This window comes from Phoca vitulina, unplaced genomic scaffold, assembly GCF_004348235.1.
Source record: "Phoca vitulina isolate PV1807 unplaced genomic scaffold, GSC_HSeal_1.0 scaffold16, whole genome shotgun sequence".
NCBI classification, from domain to species: domain Eukaryota; kingdom Metazoa; phylum Chordata; class Mammalia; order Carnivora; family Phocidae; genus Phoca; species Phoca vitulina.
Genome location: NW_022589719.1, coordinates 14407917 through 14435433, shown reverse-complemented (window position 1 = coordinate 14435433; position 27517 = coordinate 14407917). Strand labels below are relative to the sequence as shown.

General features: G+C 47.1%; 1 protein-coding gene across 2 annotated transcripts in view; it reads left to right on the top strand.

Annotated features, from left to right (window-relative positions):
- The first annotated feature begins 1956 nt into the window (after positions 1–1956).
- SLC1A2 (solute carrier family 1 member 2) overlaps positions 1957–27517 on the top strand; it is a 141118-nt gene continuing 115557 nt past the window's right edge. Inside the window, exon 1 of one of the 2 annotated variants that reach the window (XM_032413900.1) lies at positions 1957–2059. In XM_032413900.1, the coding sequence (XP_032269791.1) occupies positions 2043–2059 (17 nt within the window). In that variant the 5' untranslated portion in view covers positions 1957–2042. Of the gene's footprint in view, positions 2060–15232; positions 15486–27517 lie in introns of those variants that run through there. The other variant, XM_032413899.1, reaches the window with a different exon arrangement.

The window sequence follows — 27517 nt, the reverse complement described above, 5'->3', positions numbered from 1 at the left end:
TTGGGAATGTTACTCCCATGCAGCCTATGGGATGAGGCAAAGTTGAGGAAGTTGCCGATTACTCCCCTGGCAGGCGGTGACGGACCCAAGCTCTGGCGTAGCAGTGCCTGGCAGGCAACTACACAGCGGTCCCTGTGGGACTGCGCTCCCCCGGCACGGTCCCCGGGATGCACTCCTAGAGATTCCAGGTTCTCGGCGCACTGTGCGTTACATCTCCAGGTTATTTACCTACTGGTTGCAAGTTTGTACCCTTAAATAACATCTTCCTGATTCCCTCACCCATTAGCCAGCCGCACTCGGCGTCTGACAAGGGTCCGCACAGCCCCAGGACTGCAGAGTACCTCCCCAGGACAGAAAACTGGGGAGACATGGAGGCGCGGACACTGCTGGGGTTCTGGGGTCCCGTGACCCCGCCCGGAGGAGCCTGGCAGGTTCCTAGCGACAAGCTAAGCACCGCTGACATCTCCCGGGAGCGCTTACACGTTGCAAATCTGTCAAGAGAGCGGGTTTAATTCTCAATGCGGCCCCGCAAAGGGGATTATTTTTGGTCCCATTTTCCAGACGAAGAAAAGTGAAGTTTCCCCTCCCCGACAGTCACAGCGTGCGGCAGGTGCTGGAGCTGTAGGTGTCTGCTGCGTCCCAAAGATAATAAAATCTGCACGGATTTCGTCATTATTATGCAAAGCCGGCGGGGAGGCTCCGACCCTCCCCTGCCCGAGCCCATCTGTCTTCCGTGCGCCGCCCCCGGGGCTCAGAAGCCGAAGGCGAGCGGGAGTGGGTGGAGACGCGTCCCCCGCCGCTAGCTGGGCAGTCTCCCCGCGCCTTGCCAGCCAGCGCCCCCGAGGCCAACCTCCCAAAGCTTAAAAAAAACACGGCCTCCCCAGCACCCCGCCCGCCGGCCGCCCCCCGGGAGCTGCATTAATATTAATCCCGATGAATAATTGAAGGCCAGAGATTTATTCGGGCCGCGGCGGGGGAGGGCGCGCAGCTGGGTTCGGCTGGGCCCGGCACCCGGGACGCGGGAGGATGGGGTGGGTGTGTCGCCCGCGAGGGGGAGCTTGCGGGTGAGCCTGCGGGTGAGCGCGGCGCCGGAGCGCGTGTGCCAAGGAGCGAGGGGGAGCGCCGGGGGCTGCTGAGCGAGGCGAGGACGGAGGGGCATCCCAGGTCTCCGGGCCCTGGCCTGCGCTTCGCCGGGCGCGGGGTGACCCGGGGCCACGCGGGCTTGAGGGGGAACAATAGCGACTCCTTAGATCCTCTGGGTTCCTGCCACCGGCTGCCCAGGCCTTCCCGGCGACCAGCGGGGCCTCCTTTCTTATTTGGCTAATTTATGGCGAGAGGCCGGGGTGGGGAGGGTGTGTGTGTGTGGGGGGGGGAGGCACGGCAGAGGAGGGACCGCGTCTGGGGACGGGGGGCGAGGGGGCGGCAGTTAAAGGAGTCTCCCGAGGCGGCGGCGCGGGTGATGTCAGCTCTCGACGAAAATAGAGAGGGATCGCCTGCAAATCCCCAGCTGCGGCGGGGCTAAACCTCGCAATCCCTCCCCGGCGGCGCCGAGCCAGGGCGCAGCGGCCCGCCACCGCGTCCCCCGGCGCGCACACACCCGCACACGCGCGCACGCACGCACACACTCCCCTGCACCCCCGCGGCACCCCCCCTCCCCGGCCTCCCCCGCCGCCCGCCAGCAGCCCGCGCCCGGCCCCTCGCCGCGCATCGAGCCCCGCAGCACACGCAGGTGGCGGCGGCGGCCCGGCGGCCCGGGGGCGGCGCTGGCTGGCGGAGGCCACCCCCAGCCCCCCGAGCGCCCCGCCGAGCGCCGGCGAGGCGGGACGCGCGCGGAGGAGAGCCGAGCCGCGGCTTAGCGCCGGCCCGAGCCTCCCGCGCGGGCTGAGGCACTAAAGGGCTTACCCGGGAGGGGGGTGGGAGGCGGGGAGACGCTCCCCCTTAAATAGCGCGCTCCGCCACTCGCCGGCGCTCCCGCCGCGCCCGCTCGCCCCGCGCCCGCCGCCGCCGGACCGCGCCGAAGAGGAGGGGGCGTTCCCCAGACCATGGCATCCACCGAAGGGTGAGGGGGCTTTTCTGCGGACCCGCGGGGGAGCGGGCGCGCGCGGGGGAGGGGGGGTGGCCCCTCATCCGGGATGGGGACCCGGAGACGTCGGCGCCGGGCCTCGGAGACGGTGGTGGCGGAGCGATGGCTTGGCTGGGGGTGTGGGATGGTGGGGAGGGGATTGGTTTTCCGTGGCGAAGCTAGCTGCTTAACCCTTTGAAGATGCGGGGGACGGACGACGGTTTTATTTGAATGAAAAGGGTACGGTGGAGGTGTGAAGAAGAGTCCGACGAGAGAACGCTCTAGAGGTTACTTTTTGAGATTGGGCACGGTGTGAGCGGCAGACATTGCCCGGGGAAGCAGCGCTTGGAGCCAGGCGCGGGCTGGAAGGTGGGGACCGGCCCGGAATGAATGAGCCGGGACCGGCGGCGCGAGGACTTGAATGTCAGCTTTGCAGAGTCGCGGGGGAGAAGCCCGGCCTGCACAGATCGCACCTTGCCCTTGGATGGTGGAATCTCCCTGGCCCGCTCTAAGGACGAGTGGAAGAGATTTGGGTACTTCCCGGGAAGAGGCGGGAAAAGAAGTGATTTGGGGCAGGGACAGGAGTCCCCCGATGCCAGCGGGTGAAGCGCTGGCTTCCCCATTCTGCCTGGGGCCGTGGAGTCCTCTCCTGCCTCATGAGGAGCAGTTGGAGGGAGAATGTTCCCAGAGGCAAATGACTGCTGCATTTAGCAGGAGGGAGATGGGGCTGCAAGGGGCAAAAGGATCCTTTGAATACTCACACCTCAAAGGAAGGGTCTAGAACAAGGTCCCTGGATGAGTATCTCCCAGGAAACTTCTGGCTTGGTAGAACCCAAAATAGGGATAAAAGGACTAGTTGGGGAGGTCAGCTCTTTGGTTAATTCACAAAATTGCACTGGCCACTTGCAAGAGATCACTGCATCCAAGTTGCGTGGAAAGCAGTTCCTCTGGGCACTGGTGAAGAATCCTTAGTGCCGCCACTTAACATAATTTCTCTCTAAGACATTTTACCAACGCCACAGGCTTGTTTTTTGGGAAAGACTCTCTAAGTAGGAGTAAAGAACTTGTTCCAAAGTCAGATCTTTAGATTCCAACCTCCAGCAAAAGGAAGGTATTTCCAAAACCATCTCTCTGTGTTCAGGAGAAGGAACTCATCCCTTTTCTGTCCCCGGGACTCCTTCTGAAGGAGTCTGGCACCTTGCGGTAGCATGAGATTTCTTCTCTCTTTTCATTCTAACATTTCAGCAGTGTGGACTTTTTTTGATGATTATTTCTCCAAAAAAAGATACTCCAGAAAGACACGTGTGTACAAAGAAGGTGGCACATTGTGCTGAAACAGAGATCTAGAGTTAAATATTAAGAGCCCATATGGCTCAATCTCAGAGCCTTTCCCTGCTGAATCAGTCTTTCGTACGGGAAAAGATATAAAGGCATTTCTGGCTGCCTTCATGGCCCTTCTAGGCTTACCCCTGCGTGTAAAGGCTAGGTTCAAAAACATCTGTGAAAGAGGTGGATAATGGTTGTTTTTCAAATCCTGCACCCAACTCACTCCTTATTTTGAGAGCCAGAGAGGGAAGGGAAAGGTTAAGGCAATAACAAAGACCCCCAAAGGTGTGTATCTCACCTCTGCTCTAAATGAGAGCTGTGAAATGATTTGACATTAAATACAGAGAAGTGATTTTCAGTATTTTTAAGATTCACAGTCAATTAATGCAGTATCTGTGCATAGTTAAGAAAAGATGGGTCAAAAAACCCCCTTGTATTTAGGAGATGAAAGACCTGAAAAAAATTGAAAGGCTGGGAAACATATAGCAAAATCTATGACCCATTATCATGTAAGAGTAGTAACTGATAAGCAGGTGACTTTTTCAGAAGCCTTGGTCTTGCTCCGTCTGTTCTGTTCTTCCATCTTTTCTTCCAGGACCATTTACCCGAGTACTTGGGTCGCCCTCACATAGAAGGAGCTCTACAGGGATACAAACACATACATAGTCTGAGAGCTGGCTTTTAGAGGGTCGGCTCCAATCGAAGACTTTGATTAGTAAATTGTTCCTGTGGTTTGGTGAGATTCTCTTGCCTCTTCTGACATCTTTGATTGATGTGCCTTATAAACAGAAGTTCACGGAGAATCCTCAGGCCAGTTGCCTTTGTTGGCTTTTGCTTTCTACCGATGTTGAAGCTGTTTCTTTGAAACACAAACACATTGCTGAGAAGGAAGCAAAAATAGCAATACAGTTATGTTTTCAATACCTGTATTTTCAGTTCAACTCTGTTTGATCGAGAATGTTTGAGACATGGGAGAGTATGGTAAACTGGCCGTTCTGGTTACCATTCCTTTGGTGATATAGTTACTGTCAAATACATATGCCGATTACCAATTAGAAGCAACAGTGACATCTTATGTTTGTTTAGCATCCTACTTGCAAAGCTTATTGGTGTATATCATCACATTTGATTCTTTCAATGTCTGTGAAGTAGGTGGCCCAATGAAAATGGGCTTTAAGAATAAAATGGTATAAAATGTACTGTCATCTTTCCAGGAAGATTCCAGGACTTGGCAGAACTTTGGGGTTACCACCTGGAAATGTCAGTTATCATCGAAGAGTGTACTAGGCGTGTCTAGTGCAGAAGATTACTGGCTTTCTCTCAAACCTTTGGCATATACACCCTGCAAACTGCCTTTTGGAATCTTCTTGTGATCAGCCTCTGCACTCGTCGGTCTTTGCCTTCACAAAGTATACTCAAAGGCGGTTTGGTTATTTGAGGTTTCTGATTATTTGCAGCCGGGATTATTAGTATCCATAAAAGCCAACAGTGGACTCTTTGATAGTTCCCAGGCCCCAAGAGGTATTTTCTTGCAAAGCAATGTCTAATTAGATAGTTGAGCACTCTTTTTTTTTCTGGCTCCCCAGACATGGCTAGAGTTATGGTTTTAGGTCCCTGACCCAAATTGGAAAGAGATTATAAGTAGTTGGTGGCAGACAGGCTAGGGTCAATTATGGACTGAGTTATATTGGAGTGCCTAGATGTTGTGGAGGTGGACATTTTAGAAATACGTTCTGGGGGGTGAAAGACTGCTAAGTCTCCCTGTTTGTCAGGAACCCGCAGCGATCTGTCTTCTGATCAGTTCCCAGGAGCCAAGGGGTCAGGGTGAAAGCCAACCACAAGGGCTTGGGTTTCAGTTTGACTAAGGAAGCAAATGAAACAGAAAACTGCTGACAGCAGAAAAACCCTGGCAAGGGAGACCTCTGGATTTATTATTTCAAGCAAACAAAAGCAAAACATAACGATTGCCATCTCCCTCCTCCCCTCGGGAATGAGGCTGAGGTCAGTGGGAGGAAGAGCTCATGGAGTGGACTTATTGGAAAGCAAGTGGAGGGCATGGGGTTTGGGGCCCAGAGGGGTTTGCATATTGCATGCCTCAGGCTTTGCTGCTGTTTTCATTTCTCCTTTAGAAGAATATAAAAATCAGCCTCCTTGGGTAAAAGAGATAATAATGGAATTATGAAAAAGCCATTTCATGTTTACTAAGACAGCCTCTTGTGAGGGACTGAAAGCTCAATTCTAACAAGAAACAATTTCTAAATCCAAACGAAACTGCATTTCCACCAAACGAAGTAGAAGAGCCAGGGTGTTAAAAAACCAAAAGACAGGTCTGCCCATCAGTATCAATGGCCGCTTCTTTTGCACTTTTATACAACACGATTAGGTGATGTCTCCTTTCGCTTCAAATTTAAGGAAATTGTTAGACAAGGAAAAGTGCCTAAGAGGTAGCGCTTTGGCTGCAGAAACCAGCAATATTTAACAGCTACGAGTGAAATTTCCGGGTCATTGTGCCATAAATCCTAGAGATCTAGGATTGCAAAGCTTTTCACAGTTTGAAGCTCAACACAGGTTGATTTCAATGTAAATTCCCCGGTCCCCACCCTCCTTTAAGACTGTATTACCAATGCCCAGATGTCTGGTTTTCCCCCATTTAAAGGCAAACGAAATTGTTTTCCATGCTGATTTTTCCCCCAAGGGACTGGCTAGTCTCTGGACCTAACTGAATCTACTCTTCATGTCAATGACCTGCGATGATTATTTTAATCAAATAAGACACCAATAATTTAAAACCTTCTAGCAATAGTAGACAGGAGTATCCCTCTCTAGATAAAATTCTAGTTTTGCTTGTGTTTTAAGAACTTGTCCTTGAAGTCTGAAAAAAAGAAATCGAACAAATGACATATACCGCTTTGCTTGCAGACTTGTCTATTTGCTCTTAACAGCTTGTTGGGGGCAAGCAGAATGTTTCATAGCAAGGGTTTTAGAATCCAGATTACGGCAAATCTCTTTATTTACCAGATCCTGTACTTGCTGTCTCCTCCCTCTGCCCGCCCCTCACCCCTTAACGCACCAAGTGCCAAGTCCTTGGGATGAATTCATTAAAGGAGTGCTTAAAAATACCTCATTGCTCCCATTTCCACGTGCTCCATCATTGATTGGAGGCAGATGGGCCGCATATTTGTCAGCAGAGTAGAAAAGGACTAGCATCTCGTTATAAATCTGTCTGGTTGGCTTCAAGTGATGGCAGAAGAGACAATGGGCCAGCCGAATCAAAGGCAAATGGAAAAAGGGAAGATCCTCAAACTTTTAAAAAGGATAACTCATTTTCTTAGTGCTTTGCTTTTTTTTCCCCCCCCAAATGGTTGTTTTTCAACAGTGTTGCTATTTATTTACTTATCTTTCACCGATGTATCTATTTAATTTTCCATGTAGATAAGCAGGTACAACGGCTGTCGGCTGAACCGTCTGGTATTTTTGGCAATCTTGGTAGCTACTTTGGATGATAGACTCATTGAGCAAGGATTGTCCTTTAAAGATGGGATGAACTCTGTTTTAGTGGCTGGACTTGGTCTGTGTCAATCCTGGTTCCTAGGATGCATGATGGTTCATGTTAAAGACCTTGAGTGAAGTCCCTGGAGACAAGGAGGGAGATGTTTCCCCTCCCACACACCCCTGTAGTGTTAGAGGCTTCGTTTAAATCACCAAGAGTACTTTCTTCTGTTACATTTGGTCAGAGGGGCCATCTGTTACTCGCCCTTCGTCATCTGGCACGGGACCGTCTCTCGTGTGCTCCTGCCATGGCGGGTTCCCAGGCGCTGTGCTCTCAGGATCACAGGGCTGGTGGGAAGGTTGGAAGTGGGTCTGAGGCTCGTCTGCATCCCAAGCATTGCTCTTCCCACAGCACTAGCCATGAGGTACTGGATCACTGCAGATGGTATGTGGCCCCCAGACAAGTATGTTCTTGGCTTATGCAGGATTTTGAAAATGTTAGAATTATTTGCTTATAAAACCTCTTTCGCCTAAAAAAGGAATCCTGATTCTGGCTTCTGGCAAACATTGGGAAATCTGATGGCAAATGATCTGTCCTTTTGTGTTGGTACAATTTATTGAGTGATTACACCCCTGCGTTGTTTTAAGCACTTTATATGTATTAATTTATTCAGTCTCCACTGCAATGTGATGCACAAGACCTAGTATCATCCCCATTTTAGAGGTATGGAAATTGAGGCATAGAGAGATTAAGGAACTTGCCCAAGGTTTCACAGTTAGTGGCAAAGACAAGCTGTAAATCCAGGCAGCCAGGCTCTGGCAGTCTGGGCCCTAGCCGTTAGAGGACACTGCTTAGTCCCGCTGGGGCCAAGTGGCTTTTTCCTGAGATAGGGCATGTGGCTTCCAGGTTGGGCACAGTCTTTTCTGAGACTCCTGGCGCACGTTGCCTGCTCGACCTCTTACCTCTCTAAGGCAGCTTTTGAGAGAATGAAAGCTTGGGTTCTGTCCTCTTCCGGACTGCCACTGCCCAGTGGTTGTGAATTGGGGGAATTCTTCAAAACCCATCTCTAGGACATGAAAGGTAATTCCAGCCACTTTTTCTTGTTAACCCTTTAACCACTACCTTCTTGTTATTTCCTTTAACTTTGGTCTGGGTTGTTCCTGATGATCAGTTCTTTTGTAATTATTGGTTGTCAGGATGCCAGTAACACAGTCTTATCCAGATACAGTGCTCTGAAACAGCCCAGGCAGGGCATGACCACATGGGTCCCCTCCTTCGGAATACTGAGCCTTGGGCATGCACTTGGGCAAATGTAGCTGAGTATTTTATGGCTCTGGAATTTATCCTTTCCTGTATGATTTTAAGCATAGTGGTTTAGGGTTGTGACATCACTTACCCACTTTCCTAAAACAACTATTACCCTGTCCTTTTAGGAGTAGGGCTGATATATATATATTTGCAACATATGCAAACAGCGATGCATATTGAGGAAAAAATTTTTCAGAGGTCTTATTGTTGTGTATTTAAGCACAGTTTGCTGATTACTCAATGGGTGGCAGTAAATATCAGCACTTTGTCCAGACTGGTGGTTTGACTCCCTTTGGAAGCCCCTGGGTTCTTGGGGACCCCCAAGTCCCACAGCATTCCATTCTTTTTTCATTGGAAAAAAAGTGTCTCCACCAAATATATGATTTAGTATTTGTGAGACAATTGTCATATGTCAGCAGTGTTTATAGATAACAACATAAACAAAATATAAATAAGACCATTCATTTGAATTTATTCCAAGTCTGTGTGACTATACATATATGATTTCATTAAATCCTTGGAAAATTCCTATGGAATATTATGCTCATTTTACAGATGGAGAATCTGAAGCTTTGAGGAATTTTGATTTTAGGCAGTTATTGGGGGCTTTTTTTTTCATCTAATTCTACTGTGTTTCAAAGTATGCACATTTTGCAGTTATTTCACATTTCCTTAAAATTTCAGTGTTCCCTATGTTTGTTTGTTTTAGCGCCAGTGGGTAGATTCAATCATTTTGGTCAAAGGAAATAAGATAGCCGAGTGTCCTTGCAGAAGGAGATGATAAAGAATTTAAGAGACAGTGCACAAGAAAGATGTCAATGATTACAGAGAAGTTAACTTATCTTTGAATGGAGATGTGACATTAAAGAAGATGCCGCCATTTAAAAAAAAAGAGGGAATAAGTTTAGGCAACTGAGAACAACGGTCAGACCCCAGCTTGTATACATCAAACCAGAGAATTTCAAGTAGAAGAAGCAGTTGCAGTGCATGGAGGGAGATAAGGTCAAAGAAGACAGGTGAAACAAGGACAGCATTCTTTTCTGTTGGGCATCAGGCAAAGCCAACTGCTGCAAACCAAATGTATTTTTGTTTTTCTCTCAGTCTGTACCTAAAAGGGCAGCTGTGATCTGATAACCAGCTTTGTTAGGAAAGTGGATGGAAGTCAACATGAACAAAGTACAATTAGATAAACTTCTCTAGAGGTGAAATGGATGGGTATCAGCTGACGACACTCATCTCAGACACACGGAGGGGACTCATGGTCCCTGGGGAATGGGCTCAGCTCTTATTTTTTTACATTTAGATGGAACTTATGGTCTGGAAAAAGTAAAAAATAAGTTTGGGACCAATTTCTAAGAATTGAATAGAGAGTATGGGATTATAGACTGAGTCTATTTCCCTGGTGTTTCTCTGGGATTCAAAGTCATCAATCAGCAGACATTAGTAAAATCATCCTAGGCTAGAAGCTCTGAAGGGATCATCGATTTTTTGATCATGACTAATTGCTAACATTTCAGATGAAGAGCTAATCATTTGTCAAAGTTTACCTATTAGTCTGAGAATATTCAAATTTGGATTCTTTTCAAGACACTGCCACACTGGGTTTGAGGCATTATTGCTGGTTGGTCTGGGAAGCACTCTGAGGTGGAGACTTGTGTACCTGAAGTTTATTGAGGGGAGCTGGCAGGCATAAATCCCTGTGGAAGAGGGAAGGAAGAAAGGGTGGGCAGGGGGACTTGCCCTTTTTCTTGTTAACCCTTTAACAAGAAAAAAAACCTGCGTTGTTCTGTTGAAACAATCCCATCAAAGGGCTCAGCCCATCCCACAGGAAGCTCTGGTGCAGGGATGTTTCTTTAGAATGATCCTGCATTGAGAAAAGAGGTCTGGCCTTTCTCCCCCTGCATTAACCCGCTGCTGGATCTGGGCTGTGCTTGGGCAGCGGGCATGGCCCGGGGTGAGCCCAGGGCTAGGCTTTAGAGGGCGCTATAGTCCATAAGCGTCACTTACCAGCACTGTCAGCCGCTGGGGGAATAAATCTTACAGTCCTGAAGGTGGGAGCATGGGAGTCTTGCTGGCACACCACAGCATCCATTGGCGACTCCAAATTAAAACATTTGAGCGATAATAAAATAATGGGTACAGTTGCCTTTGATCTGAATATCCAGGCCTCCACAAAGCTATTATCTGGAACAAAATGCTATACCTTAAAAGAGTATGTGGTTGGGGGGAAAGGGTGGGGAGAATGAGTAGACATCACCTTACCCAGGTTTAGCTGTGACCCACGCAGCCCCCAGAGACGGATGACAGAAGCTCTTCTTGTCACTCCAGAACTGCCAGAAGTTTCTGGTGCAACAGGAGGATGGTTATCTGAAATTGCTGCCTAGGAAAGTGTTCTCAACTCTTGTTATTGGAAGGGGCCAGAAAGAGCAATAGATAAATATATTGGGAACCAGTGTAGAGCTATTACTGATACTTCCAGTGTTGACAGCAACTGTTTCTATATTCCTACTAGTGTATTTCCCATGGAGTCCTTACCTTGGGAGAAGGTGGGCAGTGAACTGGATAACCCTTTTCTGGAATATCTACTGCGTTGTTCTGTTGATTCAAGAGCTCATGCATTCTGTCCACCTGCAGCTAAAGGTGCTTTTACGTTGATATGTCTCACCTCTATTCCCTTGGCAAATATTATGTTCAGAGATTAAAGGGTACTTTTATACATAATCTAAGACCTTGTAGATTATACTTTTACGGACATTTCCCCTTACTCTCTCATCGTAGCTGGCTCTGCTCTCTGAGACCAGGGCATTGATTATCAATGTGTTTGTGTTTTTATTAGCACAGCAACTTAATTCAAATGGCTTACTTCTAGAACAGTAGAAGGTAAAACAAGCCAACATTGAAAATTGCCTTTCTTTTCTTTACCTCTTTTAAAGAGTTTCAAATCTATTATTTACTGTAGCAAAAAGATACCGTGCATGTTTCCAGTATTTGGATAAAGACAATACTGAATCAGCATTTAGAAAATCCATTTTGTACATAAAATTTAACTATCAGCCAAATAAAGGGGTATGAAGGATTCAGTCTTCACTGTCAAATTATTTTTAACAAAAATTTTTAACTTTTTGTCCTCTAGATCAATGGCTCTATCCCCATAACAGTGACAAGAACAACAACAAAAGTAGCATTATTAAAAAACAAAACCAAAACCAAAAACCTCCCCCAAGCCTCAAATATTACAGAATGGCATAAAGTAAAGAAGTAAAAGGATGCCTCAACCCTGCTCTCGAGAATTACTCATTTTTTGGTCTATCCTTTGAGACATTTTTCTATGGCCATACAAACATCCTGTTGTTGATATGCAGATCATACCATCCTACACAGACTGTTTTACAGCTTGCTTTTCACTTCATACCTCCAGGGGTATGTGGGTTGAGAATGGGTGGAGAGAAGCAGAATGCAATTTTTTTTTTTTTTTTTTCCAGGAGTGGCAATCAAGGGGAGGATGGGAATAGGAAAGTAGATGCAGGAGAGATTACATTTTGGCTTATTTGTTTCAGTTTTAGGCTGGGTACAAGGTAAGCATGTTCATGTGCTAAGGGAAAGGTTTGATTAGTGATGTCTTCTTGAGTACCCTTTGTGGAAGCTGATAAAGGAAAGAATTGGAACTAGAGGGTAATTCATTGTTTGCTCTGAAGGTTCCTGCAGAGGAGGGCAGGGTGGCTCTGTGAGTCCTTGGCCACGGTTCCTATAGTCTTCTTGTTTGACCAATCCCACAGCCCATGGCGTGGGGTAGGACAACTCAGGACAGAGGGGGAGAAAAAGGTCACCTGCCTGGCCTGCCAGATCTGGGCCTTCCACCCTCGTGATCCATGGAGTGATAGATGGGGCAGCCAGCTAGAGTCGGATAGATTTTAGTAGTGATTGTCTTTATAGTTTAAGATTTAACTTCTGGAAGCCTTTCTAAGTCTCCCTAGCTGGGATGGATTCTTCTCTTTCTCCCCAAGGTTCATTTGTAATCTTGGGTGGCTGGTGAAATTTCTTTGGACTCATTCTCGATCCCCATTTTCTCTGCTCTGCGTTCTCTTTGGATCACTTCTTGGGCCTTATCACACCACATGCATATTGAAAACTCTAAAACGTATATTTCTAGCTCAGACCTCTTCTCCAAGCTCCAGATTCATATCTCCTGTCATCTAATTGACATCTCCCTTTGTGCGATGCATAGACATCTCCAAATTACTGCGCGTACAATGGAACTCTTGATATTTCTTCCTGCAGCCGTAACCCTACGCCCTCCCAAGTTTCTCCGTTCTCAGTAGATGGCACTAGCATCCCTCTGGCCATTCAGAGTGAGCGGTGTAGGTGTTACCCCTGTTTTTTTTTTCTCTTCCGTCAGCCCCAACCTACAAGCTTTCTCTGTCCCATCTCCTAAATGTACCTTAGCCACCACCCTCACGTCTGCTCGGACAACTGCATGGCTCTATTGGAAACTCCACAGCCTCCTAACTGTCAGTTCTTCAACTATCCCCCTGGTCTTGCCCACCCCCTTAGGGCCCATTCCCTTTGTCTGGACCACTTCCTACCCTCCGCCCGCCGCCATTCTTCAGTTGGCTGGCACCCTTTAATCCTAGAGCATCCTTCAGTTCTCCGTGCGGACACCATTTCCCAGAGAGGTCTTCTCCCATCCCTCCAAAAACCATGTCCCCCTTTCTTAGCCCCACGTCATCCCCTTTGTTTGCTTCCTTCACGGCATCAGGTGTAGTGTTTAAATATTTTATTTATTTACCTTCTGGTTTGCTTCTACTTCCCTCACCAGCATGGAAGCACTCTGGCGGCTGGTCCGTCATCGCCTCCCCCTAGATCCTGACACCATGCCCTCAATAAACATTGATTGATTGAATGTGCGTTGGCCTCACCCAGCCGGGGGATGCAGGGAGGGCTTCTCAGAAGAGGAGACATTTGAGCTGGGTCTCTTCCAGGGAGTTTGTTCCCGTTACACTTTGTTCAGCCGTCTCTTACAGCGCTTCATGCTAATAGTGTGTGTTGCCTCGTCTATCTGCTCACTGTCCTGGTGTCTCTCTGAGGATCAGGACTGCATTCCTTTCTTTGTGCCTCGGTTTATTATCATTATCACGATGCATGTGGGTGTAATCGAGTTGTCTAGCTTGGGAAGGAGACTTGCTAGGGCATACAGAGGCCAGAAGGGGATGGTTTATTTTATTTATTTATTTATTTATTTTTAATTTTTTTAAAGATTCCATTTATCTATTTGACAGAGAGAGACACAGCGAGAGAGGGAACACAAGCAGGGGGAGTGGGAGAGGGAGAAGCAGGCTTCCCGTGGAGCAGGGAGTCTGATGCGGGGCTCGATCCCAGGACCCTGGGACCATGACCTGAGCCCAAGGCAGGCGCTTAACCCATTGAGCCACTCAGGTGTCCCCAGAAGGGGATGGTTTTAAGGGGGCATCCGGGCCAAAGTGGAGAGAACACGTCCTTTTTCTTCTTGGGACAGGTCCTCTTTTTAAGGTTCTGTCCAGCAATCAGTAACCAGACTTTTGACTTCAGACTTCTGACTGCTAGGTGTTGCTAGGGTTCAGGTAGTTTACAAGAACAGCTAGTTGGACAACAGCTCATCTTGTGAAGCCACAAATGTATTTGTCATAACCAGTCATGTTCCTGTGCTCTTGTCTGGGAAAAATTACAAACTCCTGTCACTGCAGCTATCTTAAAAATGCAGTGAAGTTGAATCAGATGAGACTTTTGAGCCCCAGACCCCCATCTTTCCCAAGGACCACCTGCCTCCTCTCAGAATGGTGTCTTTCTGGTCCTTTTCCTTGTGCCTTGTGAAGGAAAACAAGGAGAAGCTAGCATGAATATGATATTCAGATACAAAGAAAGATTTCTTAAGTCAAAGATGATGTTTAAATTGCATCAGTGAATAAAATCCAAGGCTCAATAGTTCAATTGCTTATAGAACTGATTTAGAAAAAGAAAAGTTACTGAAAGCTGACGTTATTGTTAAATTAATGCTTTTTAATTTTTAAAGAGATTCTGTATGTATTTAATCATTCCCAATAGCGTTCTCCTCTCTGGCTTCCTATTGTGGTTGGAAAGAAAAGCCATGAATCTAGAAATAATACATTTTGTAGTTGGTATATGTGTTTTCTGGGAGCCTGAATAAAAATGTTTGGTGTTTTCTCTATTTCCTGAAGTTAAGTTCTTCTCTGGAGTTTTCTGGTGGCGGGACACGTTGAGGGGTATTTGTTGTGCCCTGGTGGGATAAGGGAATGAAAACTCTGGCATCTTCTTTCTTTCTTTCTTTTTTTTTTTTAAGAATATGTATTTATTTATTTGACAGAGAGAGACACAGCGAGAGAGGGAACATAAGCAGGGGGAGTGGGAGAGGGAGAAGCAGGCTTCCAGCTGAGCAGGGAGCCCGATGCGGGGCTCAATCCCAGGACCCTGGGATCATGACCTGAGCGGAAGGCAGATGCTTAACGACTGAACCACCCAGGTGCCCCTGGCATCTTCTTGACTCTCAGTGAGAATTCTGAGATTGGGGGAAGGGCCAGTTTGTGAAAGCCCCTTCCTGAGCCTTATGGGAAAGTCTTCAGCTGAAACCACCCTCATCATCCTAATGGCAAAAGCTGGATTCCTCCTGGATTCAGGGCCAGGGCATTCACACTGCGGTGTTGGAGGTAAAAGTAAGAATCAAAACAGGACACTGTGTTTTCTAGTTTCCTCAGGCATGGAAGTCATTATTAGTGGGGAGGACCAAGCGGACACGGATCATGTTTTTACTTTATTTGCTTTCTCTTTCCCTCTGAAGACTCTCAGTGGGTTTCCAGGAAAGTAAAGCCCAGATCCCACGCAATCTGCCCATAAACTGTTCTTCCGCAATCAGGACCAAACCAGTTTGTCCAGAAGGGGGCACTGTGGAGCCCCACGTAGGCTCGCTGCGGGGCAATGGTAATTTTCCTGCAGCCTGAAGCCAGAGCCAGAGGGCAAATTGCCTCTTTCCCAGGCCAACACCAGCTGTTGTCTTGGGTTTTTAAGAAAGGAAGCCCTACTGCTTTGATTATTTACATTTCAAGTGACCTGGAGTTGCTAAGTCACTGAAGGGACCAGAGCTCCCCGGCCCCCTGGGCTACCCCTGGGACGAGAGGTTGAGAGAGAGAGTTGACAGCCGTCTCATTTACCATCCTGGTCTTGGGTCCTCGTCCACGTCATCAGCCACCTGGCTTCTCCTTGAGAGTCATCGGTGCCGATGGAAAAAGAGTCGCTGGTTCCAGAGTTCCGGTATGTCCAAACTGGTTTTGTCTGGGTTGTTGACAGACTTTTAAGGTGAAGGGGCAACTATCGGGAAGAGGAGAGGCCTTTAACGAGGGAGCAAAAGACACTCAAGGGATTGAAAAGTACATTTTGAAAGGGCTGGAACGGCCCCCAAATAAGCAGCACGAGAATGGGAGTATGACAAGAGTGATCCCTCTTTTCAAAAGGTTTAACCAGCCACCCCGGGAGGCCAGCTTGTATTCCAAGCCCATTGGAAGCAGGAACAAAATTAAGACAAGTGTGAAAATGCGGTGTGTTTGTTACAGGGCGCGCTCCCTTGGGAGGAGGCCAGAGAGGAGTCAGGGGCGTAGGTCCATCTGTTTGTCTCCAGAGGGCTTCCCTCTCTACCTTTGAGCTAGCCACTGAGGCTGGCCAAGAAGTTCCCATGTTTTCAGGCAGCAGGGAAATCATGGTTCCATCCAGCTATGACTTCAGTGACAAATCAGAGGGCATTTTACATCACCCTTTGTTTCTTCTGTCATGGAACCACAGGGTGTTTGTTGAATGAACACGAAAGCAGTCAAAAAAACTCCCTGGATGAGTTCTTTACGATAATAATTTCTGATTCCTGCTCCAAGAGAATCTGGGATCAAGTACAAAGAAATGCAGGGAAGCTTCAGGGCCAGCTTCACGGGCCTGCGATGGGCAATAGCACAGGGCCTGCGCTTAGAAGCGCCTGAGCTTTGGTTTAACGCTCTGCAGTCACCATCTTAAAATTCTTAACAAGGGGCCTCGTGTTTTCAGTTAGCACTGGGCCTTGCGAGTTATGGGGCCAGTCCCGCAGGGAAGCCACACGTGTGCGGGCCTATATGAAATACTATTAATGGTGGCAGTGAACATGATGGAGAGGGTGACCTTGAGGATATCTCATCTCTTGCAGTGCACTCAAATATTCCAGTAATGAGATCCTTTGCATAAAACAGCTTCCGGGCACCAGTGTCATAAGGGTGTGTTTTATACTCAGAAAGACCCACGCGAAATTTCCCGTCCCACCACTTAAGAGCAGTATAACTTCAGGGAAGTTAATTAACCTCTCTGAGACTCTGAGTATTTGTCTATTACATAGAGACAGTATCAGCCAGTCGATGGGGTTTGGGTGTGCAGCACTCCAGATGGTGTCTGGGACGTGGAGGACCCCCAGTAGTGGGGACTGTCATTCTTCTCGAAAGAGCATTACTGTATTACTTTTAGCCTGTTGAAGTTAGCTGGGGCTATCTGCTCAGCCTCCTGGCTTTGCACATTAGATTGTTAATACTCAGTGCACACCCACAGCTATGTTTGCTAATTCTCCGAGCGCCACAGGTGATAAGATGAGAAAGTAGGTCCTGGACTTCTTTGATCTCAAGGGTGCTGTGTTTGTATTAGCGTAGGTTTGTTTAAAGGCTTTTCTCCTAATGTTTTTAACCCTTGAACTCACAACACTTCTGACTCGAAATGCATGGTAGCTTTTCCAGCATGCCCCTAACTCTCTGACAGCCAGCCAGGTGCCCGGCAATTCAATTCAATTCTGATGCTACCTACCTGAAATTAGTTTCAGATCTCATAAGCAGAGGGCTCAGTCCCACCAGACTGCCCCCACTTGATTGCCAGTGGGGAGCCCACATTGTACTTCAAACCGACTGGCTGAGGATTCAGGGGGTTCCCACAACCCCCTTTGCAGGTTTAATAATGCTCTAGGATGACTCACACAACTCAGGGAAACCCTTTACTTATGTCTCCCAGTTTATTATAAAGGACACCACTCAGAAGCGGCCAAATGGAAGAGATGTGTAGGAAAAGGAATTGGGGATGGGACATGGTGCCCTCTCTGGGGTCACCACCGTCCCAGCACCTTGATGCCTTCACCAACCCAGAAGCTCCTGAAGAGTCATTTAGGGTTTTCTATAGAGGTTTTGCCTTATAGGTTGATTAAATCACTGCCCATGGGTGGTTAACCCAGTGTCCAGCTCCTCTCTCTCCCCAGAGGCTGAGGGGTGGGACTGAGACATAAATAAATAAAACATAAAAAAATCGTATGCAGCAGCTGAGCACTAAAAGATTCCTGTATGATTTTTAAGGGAAATCAAGTAGTTAGAAAGACTTCTGTGTTTTTCTTTTCTTTTTTTCAAAAATGTTCTCTCTGTTAAATTTTCATGGGACTCTGATTTTTCAGGGATGAACCTATATGATTTGTGGCAGGAGTAAAGCCATATGAAGGCACCATTCTGTAAGGGTGGAGAGTTTATCCATAACAAATTTATTCATTATGCAGGAAATCCACACTGGTTAGATACAAGCAAGCTTAAAAAAAAAATAACACCTATTCTGTTACTAACCGGCGATAAATATCTTTCACACTGGTATATTTCATTTCAGACTAAATGCGTATTTTTTTTTTTTTTAAGATTTTATTTATTTATTTGAGAGAGAGAGACATAGCGAGAGAGGGAACACAAGCAGGGGGAGTGGGAGAGGGAGAAGCAGGCTTCCCGTGGAGCAGGGAGCCCGATGTGGGGCTCGATCCCAGGACCCTGGGATCATGACCTGAGCCGAAGGCAGACGCTTAACGACTGAGCCACCCAGGCGCCCCTAAATGCGTATTTTTAATAAAAATGGAAGCACAGCCTACAGATTGTCTTATAAACTAATTTTTTGACTTGGCAATGTGTTATGAACATCTGTTAATAAGTAAATCGATAAACTTTTTTAATTGCTGTGGTTTCCGTTTTGTGGACGTATTATCACTTTTGAAACCAATCCCCAATCGTCAGATATTTAGCTTGTTTCAGATGTTTCACTGTTATAAAAGTCCTTTTGTATATGCCTATGCAAACCTGTCTCATTATTTCCCTGGGGTAGATTGCTAGAAGTGGAATCGCTGGGTCAGATGGTATGCACATTTGTCCTCTCCGCAGTAGCTCCCAACTGTGCAGTGTCTGGGTGGGGCTAGGAGATTCGAATGACCACATGCAGTTGTCTTTTTGAGTCTACTTCACTGCAGTGACTGTTAATTGTAGTTGTAATATAGAACGGCTCTGGGGTTCGCTTTAATTCCTGGCAAAACACCTGAGCCAGGTGTAGACAAAGAAATGTCTTTTCTCTGCACTTGGTTAAAAAAAATTTTTTTTTCCCCTGTCTTGGCTCTTTATATGTTATGTATCCTCATTCACATTCCACATCAGTCTAGACTGAAATGATCCCATTCTTTTTGTTTCAGGGCTTTTGCACAAATTGTAGAACACTCCTAAGATTTCCTTTTCCGTAACTGTGCAGAGTTCATACTGCGTTTTTAAGGGGTTAGCTTTCCTCTAACAAGTGCTTTTTGTAAAAATAAATAAATAAATAAATAAATAAATAAATAAAAATATGGCCCTTTTTACTGGGGCAGGCTTCTTCCTTTCTGCCGTCCTTTTGCTTCCCCTGGAAGGAGCTAAATACCCCTTCTAGTTTGAGGACGAGTAGATGGTCTGACAAGCCGTGTACAGCTGGAAAAGGCATCTTCTGCAGTGTAGACATTGCTACGCAAGGTTTGCCTCTCACATCCTTAACCTTCCTGTCTCAAGATCCAGCCCTGCCACCTCCCCACCTCCAGTTGTGGTCATCTGGATTTTGTACCCAAGTTTTATGGAAGTGACACCTACATAAGAATCAGGCAGGGAGAATCATCCAGTTTGGCTTCATTATCTGGGTAGGTCAAGCTCAGCGTTTTGGGTCCGAGTAATTAAAAGTGCTTGCTTTGGTTTCCCATCTTGGGAGATGCCTGGAGGGGGCTAAGTGTCTGTTAAAGGCCAACTCTTGACTTCCTTTCGGCTGAAGGGAAGGACAATGATTCAGGGAGTAGGGGAAGAAGAGAGAGGAGTGATAAGGACATGCTAAGGGTCAACGTAGATGGGGTTGCTCTTTCCAGGCTGGTAGGCAGACTGTGGCTGAACATTTTTATTTTGGAAGTAACTTGCAGGCTGCAAATAAACGCTCGCAAAGTCTCTCCTCGAACTGGGTAGTGACCCAGGCACGGGCGGGCTCTGCAGGGCTGGTGTGGCGTCCTTCCTTCCTGCTGGCAAGGTTCTGAATGGGCTCTCTCTAAAAACGCAACATACTCTGTTCTCGTGGGTTTCACAGCTCGGTGGAGCTGAGAGGAGGCTAAGCTTTCTGCTGCTTAGGGTAAGACTTTGCCTTTTTTTTTTTAGCTCTCTTAAGATGAGCTAACTCACATCACTTCTTAGAGATAGTTGGGTGGTGGTATTGTTTTTTATGACCTGACAAACCACGGGCCCCAGATATCTCTTTGATCAGGCTTTACTTAATGCTATGTGTGGTTGCTGTAGGCTTAAGCTCCTTTACACTACTCACCATGGGTAGCGCTTCAACTCTGGGCTCTGTTTCCTTGGCCAAACGCAGACCATATTTTTGTTCCATTCCCTTCAAAAGTGAGAGTGGTCAGTGCAGGTGAAATTGTACTGGAAATGAATGCCGAATGGGCTTCGATGGCATGTCAAGGAAAATAAAGTGTTTCTACTTGCTGTCACCGTGGACTCAGAATGTTCCAGAACATTTGGCCTAGCCCCCTCATTAGGTTACGGAGACCTGGGTTTTAGTCCTTGCTCTGCCACTGGCTTCTGGACCAGAAATCTATCTATTATATCTCATTCTTTTTCCTGTCCAGTATGTGAGCTTTAGAAGGCATGTTGCCCACTTCACCTGTGTTCTTCCCTGCACCTTGGACCTCCGGTCCCCCCGAAGCTCGCTGTTCTGGGGTCCCTGGGACTGTTGTTCCCCGGCACCATGCTGCTCCCTCCGCAGTCTTGGTGGAGGGGTGAGGTGGGGAAAGCCAAACTTCCCTTAGCTTCTCTGTCCTTAATGCCTCAGAGCCTCTCACATACACGGGGGCTGTGAATGGACAGACTTTATCAAAGATTCGGGAACAATGAGAGGGTATAATGATTTAAAAAAAGATAACCATGAAAATCCCTATTCTCAGTGCTTAAGAGAAGAAGAATCTGAAACATTTGACAAGAGGTCTCCTAAGAGATGAGCTCATCCCCGGTGCCAGCTTGAGGTCTGAACTCCGAGGAAGAGCTCCTCTTCCGGTCCCCCTCCGGGCGAGCCAGCCCTGGCTTTTGGAAAGCCCCGCTCCTGCCCACAGTGTACTGAGTGTTGTCCTGGGATCTCAGTTGCCCTCCCTGCTGCAGGACAGCTCGTGAGTGTTCACTGTGGAATGTTCCTGAAGTCATCATGAATCACTGTGGAGGGCACAGCCGGGAAGGCACTCTCTCTGCCCCTGGCAGCGCTCCCCTCCTCCTGGGTCTCCAGGATCTCTGGGGTCCTTTCAGTCCCTGTGGAACACAGCTTGTGCTTACCACCCGAGGCCCGTGGCTCCTGAGGACAACAGTAGTCCCTGTGGGCAGTTCACCCTCCCTACCTACTGGGAAGAGAAATGTTCTCAAAATCCAACATACTCTGCAGCTCTGTCCTCCAAGGAGCACAGAGAGTTAGCTTTACTGTGCATCATGCTCCCTCACCTTCCGTGTCATGCCCAGCGGCGTCACTGTGCACTTGAGCCAGGACTCCATACCGCGCCCGACCGAACCCGGGGCCATTTGGCCCTGGTCATTTCCATGAACTAGATCAGAATCTCCAGGCCTGAATTTTCCTGGAATTCTGTCCTGCTCTTGGCTGGTGGGACGGTGGCCTTCCAGCAGATGAAGAGACATACAGGTGTGACAGTGACATGGACTCTCTGGGGAAAAGAGGAGGGGTTGGCCCACCTTGCCTGTTCTGGCTTTTTCGGCCAAGTCACCCAGTCATTTTCTACAGGTCAAAAAAAAAAAAGTTCATGCTCCTTTGACTGAAGTTCAGGAATTTTTATTTTTAATCAGCAGAATTGAATTAGCTATTTGCATTCTCATATATTTGAAAAGTGGCCTTTCGCCCCAGCGGGCTTAAGCTGCTGGATCTGCACGTGCAGCATCCAAGGGCACGCACGTCATGGGGGGCCGGGGCTCGGCGGGGCTCGGCGGTGCCTGACCCAGCTGGTGTGTCTGATGCCCCACACTTGGCTGAGGGTGCGTTCGGGGGATGAGCGTGCACCTCAGGCCTTCACTGCAATGTGGTGAGCGGACCCCGTCACCACTGCATAGCTGGGCGGTGGCTGGAAGGATCACATCCTGGGAGCTTTATACAAGACAGAGGAGTTTACCTCTCCAAATAAGTTAGACCTCGGGGTTTGCTTGGGATTTGTTCAGGGGCTAGGGCAGGAGTTGGTGATAGAAAGGGAGTAAGCTTGCAGATGGCTGAGGGAGGAAGGGCTCCATTGAGTGGGCTGGAGAGTGCTGGGTCTCAAGGATCATGGGGCCTCTTCTAGCGTTCTCAGGAGAATAAAGCCGGGGGAGGGGGGTGGTGGGGAGGAAGAGGAAATGTGTAGAAACACATGTTAATGGAAGGGAGTCTCTATTCTCTCCCATCTTTTAAGACCAGAACATTTTATTTTATTTTATTTATTTTTTAAAGATTTTATTTATTCATTTGAGAGAGAGAGACATAGAGCACAGGAAGGGGGAGAGGGAGAAGCAGGGACCCCGCTGAGTAGGGAGTCCGACATGGGGCTCGATCCCAGGACCCCAGGATCATGACCTGAACCAAAGGCAGACACTTAACCGACTGAGCCACCCAGGCGCCCCAAGATCAGAACATTTTAGTATATGTGCTGCCGAAGCGAGCACAAGATCAGAACATTTTAGACAACAGACCTTCATAATGTCTTTTAAATATCCACATGCCATTTTAAGAGGCATGTTTTATTCATATTTATCATGATTTTCATATTTTTGGTGAAGGGGTTCACAAATTACTAAAGGGAATGTTCAAAATTCAGAGGAAAGGTGGCTGGTGACTTTTTTTTTTTTTTTTTCAGATTTGTAAAACATCCTTTACATTTTATCTGAATGCTTCTTTCTGGTTACCAAATCCTGATTTGGTTAAAAGCTTAGCAATGAATACCAGTTTGGGGATTATTTGCACTGTCTCTGCTCCAGACAGTAAGGAGCAGAAAGAAGGGAAGGGTGGGCTGTGCTCGCTGTGGGTCACCTGCAGCCAGCTGGCTTTGCAGTGACCAGGGAAGGGACTCCTGTGTTAGCAAGATCAGGGGCTGGACTGGCCTCTGTCTTCAACCCAGGCAGCTTTAGAAATCAAAGCTCTCCTGAAATACCACCCCGACCCCTAGCTCAAGTCACAGTACAATGTGGCACCGTTCATTGACTTAACAGACACTCCGGGAGTGTCTGGCCCTCCACCAAGTCTTAAAGAGTGGCCTTCTGTCAGTTGGGTCAAATACAGCCACCATCTGGCGGCCACTTGGAGCCTGGAGGCCTGACACTCTGGAGACAGTGCACCTTGGTCTTCTGCTCCCTGCTATCCTCATGCCCTAAAACCTTCGTACAAGGCACCTGGCACCAAGAAGGAGCTGAGGATGGCTGAATCTAGGACCAGCTCCTTACGGGATGAGTGACTTAGCCTCAGAGCCTCAGGTTCTGTCCCTAATAGAAAGTAGAAACGAATAGCATCAACCTGCAGGGCTGTAATGAAGGTCATCTGTCATATGACCAGTGCTGGAACAAGTAGGTGCTCAGAAAAAGGTGGCTGTTTTAAGACGTATTATCATTCAAACACAATTGTGCTTACTATCCCTCTGACACCTAAAACTGAGACTTGAGATAGATAAAACCTTCAAAATGTGTCAATGCTACCTTTAGGCATGCCCCCCTTTCAAGTACACATGTGTATCGTGCTGCTGCCGAATCTCCCAGAAAAGGAAATCCTGTGGATGCCAAGTCTGGTTGGACACTGGGAAGGACTCGGGGCTTCCCTTGCAGGTGGCTTTCCAAGCCCCTCCATCGCCACTGGGAGAAGACTCGGGGGAACCCAGGGGGCCTTTATTGAGCAGCTAAAAGGTGGCACTTGGGAGCTCAAACTCCCTGATGTGCCTGGCCTGGCAAGCAGAAGTAGAGCAACGACCTCAGGAGGAAAAAAACCCTCTGGTCCTGGGAATTCCTAATAGTTGGTGTGGGATGGCCAGCTCAGCTGCCGTGGCAGGCTTCCTCTGCCCTCGGCTGGTGACTTCCACCACCCAGGACGCAGGAGGGCGCTGCAGCCCCACTTTTCCGCAAAGACAGGGAGGCCCTCCTGGGGTTTCCGACTGAGCCTTGAAAGATCCCCGGTCTCCTTTGTGCTTGCATGACTTCACATTCTCTGATCCTTCCTAGGTGGAAATCCGCGGGGCCCAAAAAAAACAAACAAAACCCCCAGAAAATGTGCATGGTTTCTTCAAACCAGGAAACTTAAAAAAATTTGCAAGAAATATGTTTTCACTGTAACAAAAATTTAAAAGTATATATCAGCCAAAAAGTAATTCCATACACCCCTTGAGTATAGTCTTCAACACACACACACACACACACACAAAATTGGACAGTTATAAGTGATTTTTACTTATTTACCAAAATAAGGCATCACTCTGCAAACGATTTTGTTATTTGCTTTTTTGCTTAACAATAGCCCCACGACACTTTTTCAGTCTTTCCCACATTTATTATTTTTTTTTCCAGAGTGACTTTGTTTAGATATCTGGGACCATCAATTCTGAGGTTTGAAGCCCTAAGGTATTAAGATTGAAAATGAAAAACGGGGCCTCTGAAATGAAAGTGTCTAACTGAGGTGAAGAGAGGCTTAAAATGATTATGCTTTGGTCTCTCCAGGAGCAGCATCTGAGCAGTCTTTATTTGCATGATGGGTAGAAGGCAGGAGACATTTCCTAAAACGAAAAGAGCAGTTACAACCTTTAAATTCCCTGAGGGGGGGAAAAACTCCCTGAGGGAGGTCCCCCCCCCCCCAACCCCAAGACGGTCCTGTCTCTTTCTGGACTAGTTGGCAGTCAGATGGGCCAACTGGTTCGGCTAGCAACAGAGGTGCAATTTAACACCGCGTCTAGCTCGGAAGGGGTGGTTTGGGGTAGGGGAGATGCGCAGAAAGTAGAAATGATAGCACAGGCTTTGTTATCAGACGAGCACAGGTTCAAATCCCAGCTGTTTCTTGTTGCCCAGCTGGGTGACCTTGGGCGAATTACTTAATCCCTTAGAGCCTTATTTGTAAAATGTGGTAAGAAAAGTCCTCTTGCAGGATGGCTATGAGGGGTCAGCAAACTCCTGCAAAGGCCCAGACACAAATATTTTAGGCTTTGCAGGCCGTAAAGGTTCTGTTGCAACTGCTCAACAATAGGTAAGTAAGGGTGTGAGGACGTGTTCCAATAAGCGTTTATTAAAAAAAACAGATGGCACGGTGGGGTGAACCCAAGGGCAGGGGTTTGCTGACCTTGCGCTGGGTCCATGCCATCCCCTAGAAATAGGATGTGAGCCTCATCGGTAACAATTTTTCTTTTAGCCACAGGAAAAAAAGCACAACGGGTGAAATTTGTTTCAGCAATAGACTCTATTTACTTTAAATGATCCAAACTATGATTGCCTCGGCATGTAATCAATACAAACAATCACTAATGAGGTATTTTACTTTATTTATTTTTTTAAAAGATTTTTAAAATTTATTTAATAGACAGAGAGACACAGCGAGAGAGGGAACAACAAGCAGGGGGAGTGGGAGAGGGAGAAGCAGGCTTCCCGCCGAGCTGGGAGCCTGATAGCCCAGAACCCTGGGATCATGACCTGAGCCCAAGGCAGTCGCTTAACCAATTGAGCCACCCAGGCGCCCCGGTATTTTACTTTAAATTCTGGTGTTATTTAAACACATCTGCGGTGTATTTTAAACTTAACGGCACAATCTCATTTCATACTGGTCACATTGCAGGTGTTTGCTAACTTGAACGCCTGGTTCAAGTGTTGCTTTAGCACAGCTTCTCCATCTGCAGGTCATACGATTTAGTGGGTCGAGAAATCGACTTATTAGACAAAAGTCAAGTTACAAATACGAACTAGAGGAGAACAGAAACCATCAGAGTCTGTAGCCTATAGAAAGGAGAGGGGTTGTTTCCTGCAGTTCGGTGTGTGCGTGCTTGTGTGTGTGCTGGACCATGAGGAGAACATGAAGACGTCTTTCTTTCTGTGGCTTGTTGTCAAACATGTTTGAAATTCACTGCTTTACCTACTCAGGTGTTTTGCGTTTTGTTTTGGTTTTGTTTTAAATCCGGCTCACTGTGGTGTTTCGCTTCTTCCTTGTTCAGGCTGTGCTGGTGGTGATGGAATGAATGAATGAATGACACCAGCCAAACCAGTTACTAAATGTCACGCTGACCATTTAAAATGTACAAATCATGAATCACGGAACACTACATCAAAAACTAACGATGTATGGTATGGTGACTAACATAACACACACAAAAAATGAATAACCCCCTGAAAAAAAATTTAAAAAATGTACAAATCACCATCCCCAACTTTCAACTCTACTACTTCCATATTTCGTTTCAAAGAATCCTCATTTTATAGAGAGCAAAGCGAAACCCAGAGAGGTGAAATGCTCAATCCAGACCCAAACCCCCAGTGGTGCTTTGGGATGAGAATTAGGAAACTCGGGAGCCCGGCTTGAGAACAGCTCCTTCCTCCCCTGCTGGGGCTCCACCTCCGGGCATGAATGGAAAACTGGGTTAATTCACCGAGCGGTTTAAGTGTCATGAGTCATTTTTGCTTGGAATTTTTGAATATATAAAACAAAGTTAAAGAGATACTGCTTTCAAGTGTTTTGTTCTCTTCTTGAATTTTTTCATTGATTCTTCCATAGATTTTTCTGAGCCTCCAAAAACAAAGATGAAGAAGGTTCAGGCTCTGTGCTTAAATAGCTCACAATGCGGGGGTGGGGATGAGGGATGTTATCTTTTTGTAAAAGCATATCTAGGATGATTCAGAGTGAAGCGGAGAAGAGCTTGTTGTTGTGTCTGGCTCTTAATTCCACTCAAGATGAAAGTAGGAAACTGATAAAACCCACCTTTCTCCCTCCTGTTCTTGAGTTATGTGATGAAAGACATTTTAAATATTTTTTATAGTGAAAAAAATTTTTTTAAAGATTTTATTTATTTATTTGACAGAGAGAGACACTGCTAGAGAGGGAACACAAGCAGGGGGAGTGGGAGAGGGAGAAGCAGGCTTCCCGCCGAGCAGGGAGCCCGATGCAGGGCTCGATCCCAGGACGCTGGGATCATGACCTGAGCTGAAGGCAGACGCTTAACGACTGAGCCACCCAGGCGCCCCTATAGTGAAAAATTTTCAAGGCCCATTTTCCTGAAATAAATTCCGAGTAAATCTTACCCCCTAAGTGGATTCTGTTTTCTCCCTTTCCCACAGGATTGGTATGAGGGACAACACAGATTTTGCAGTAAAGTTGACTTGGGTACCAAATTCTACCTGCACCATTTCTAGGCTTTGACTTGACCATGGTCTCTAAAGACAGCTTCCTCATCTGTAAAATGGGGGTGATTTTGGCCTCATAACGTTGTGGTAAAGATTGGGGGGAAACATGTTAAGAGCAAAAAAAAGTTAAAGCATGGGAAAATGCTTTTCTGGATGGATTTTTGATAGGAATCAGTGTTCAGAATATAGCAAATTGAGTATAAAGTGATGTCATATTTTCACTTCCTCCTCCTTCCAGAAGGGGGCAGTGTGAAGCCAAGAAGTGTACTTTCTGTCTCCTATTTTCTTGTCCTGATAGTTAATGACTTGGAGACGTCATTTTTAAGATATTTTTTCTCCGCCCATTCATATTTCACTCACACATAGACTGTTGCTGTCAGGAATTCAACATCTGTGAAAAAATAGCCACATTTTTTGGACACTTATTATTTTTTAAACAAAAAAAGGTCTTTCGGTTGTTGCCATGACAGCCAAACACTCCGCGGTCAGCTATCCAGGGGTGAATTATTGATGATCTTTGTTCAGGACATCATCAGTAAACACACTCGTCCTCCCAGGGGAAGGTAATAGGGCTTTAAAAGCAAGAACAATCACAGTGCTGGGAACTCAGGG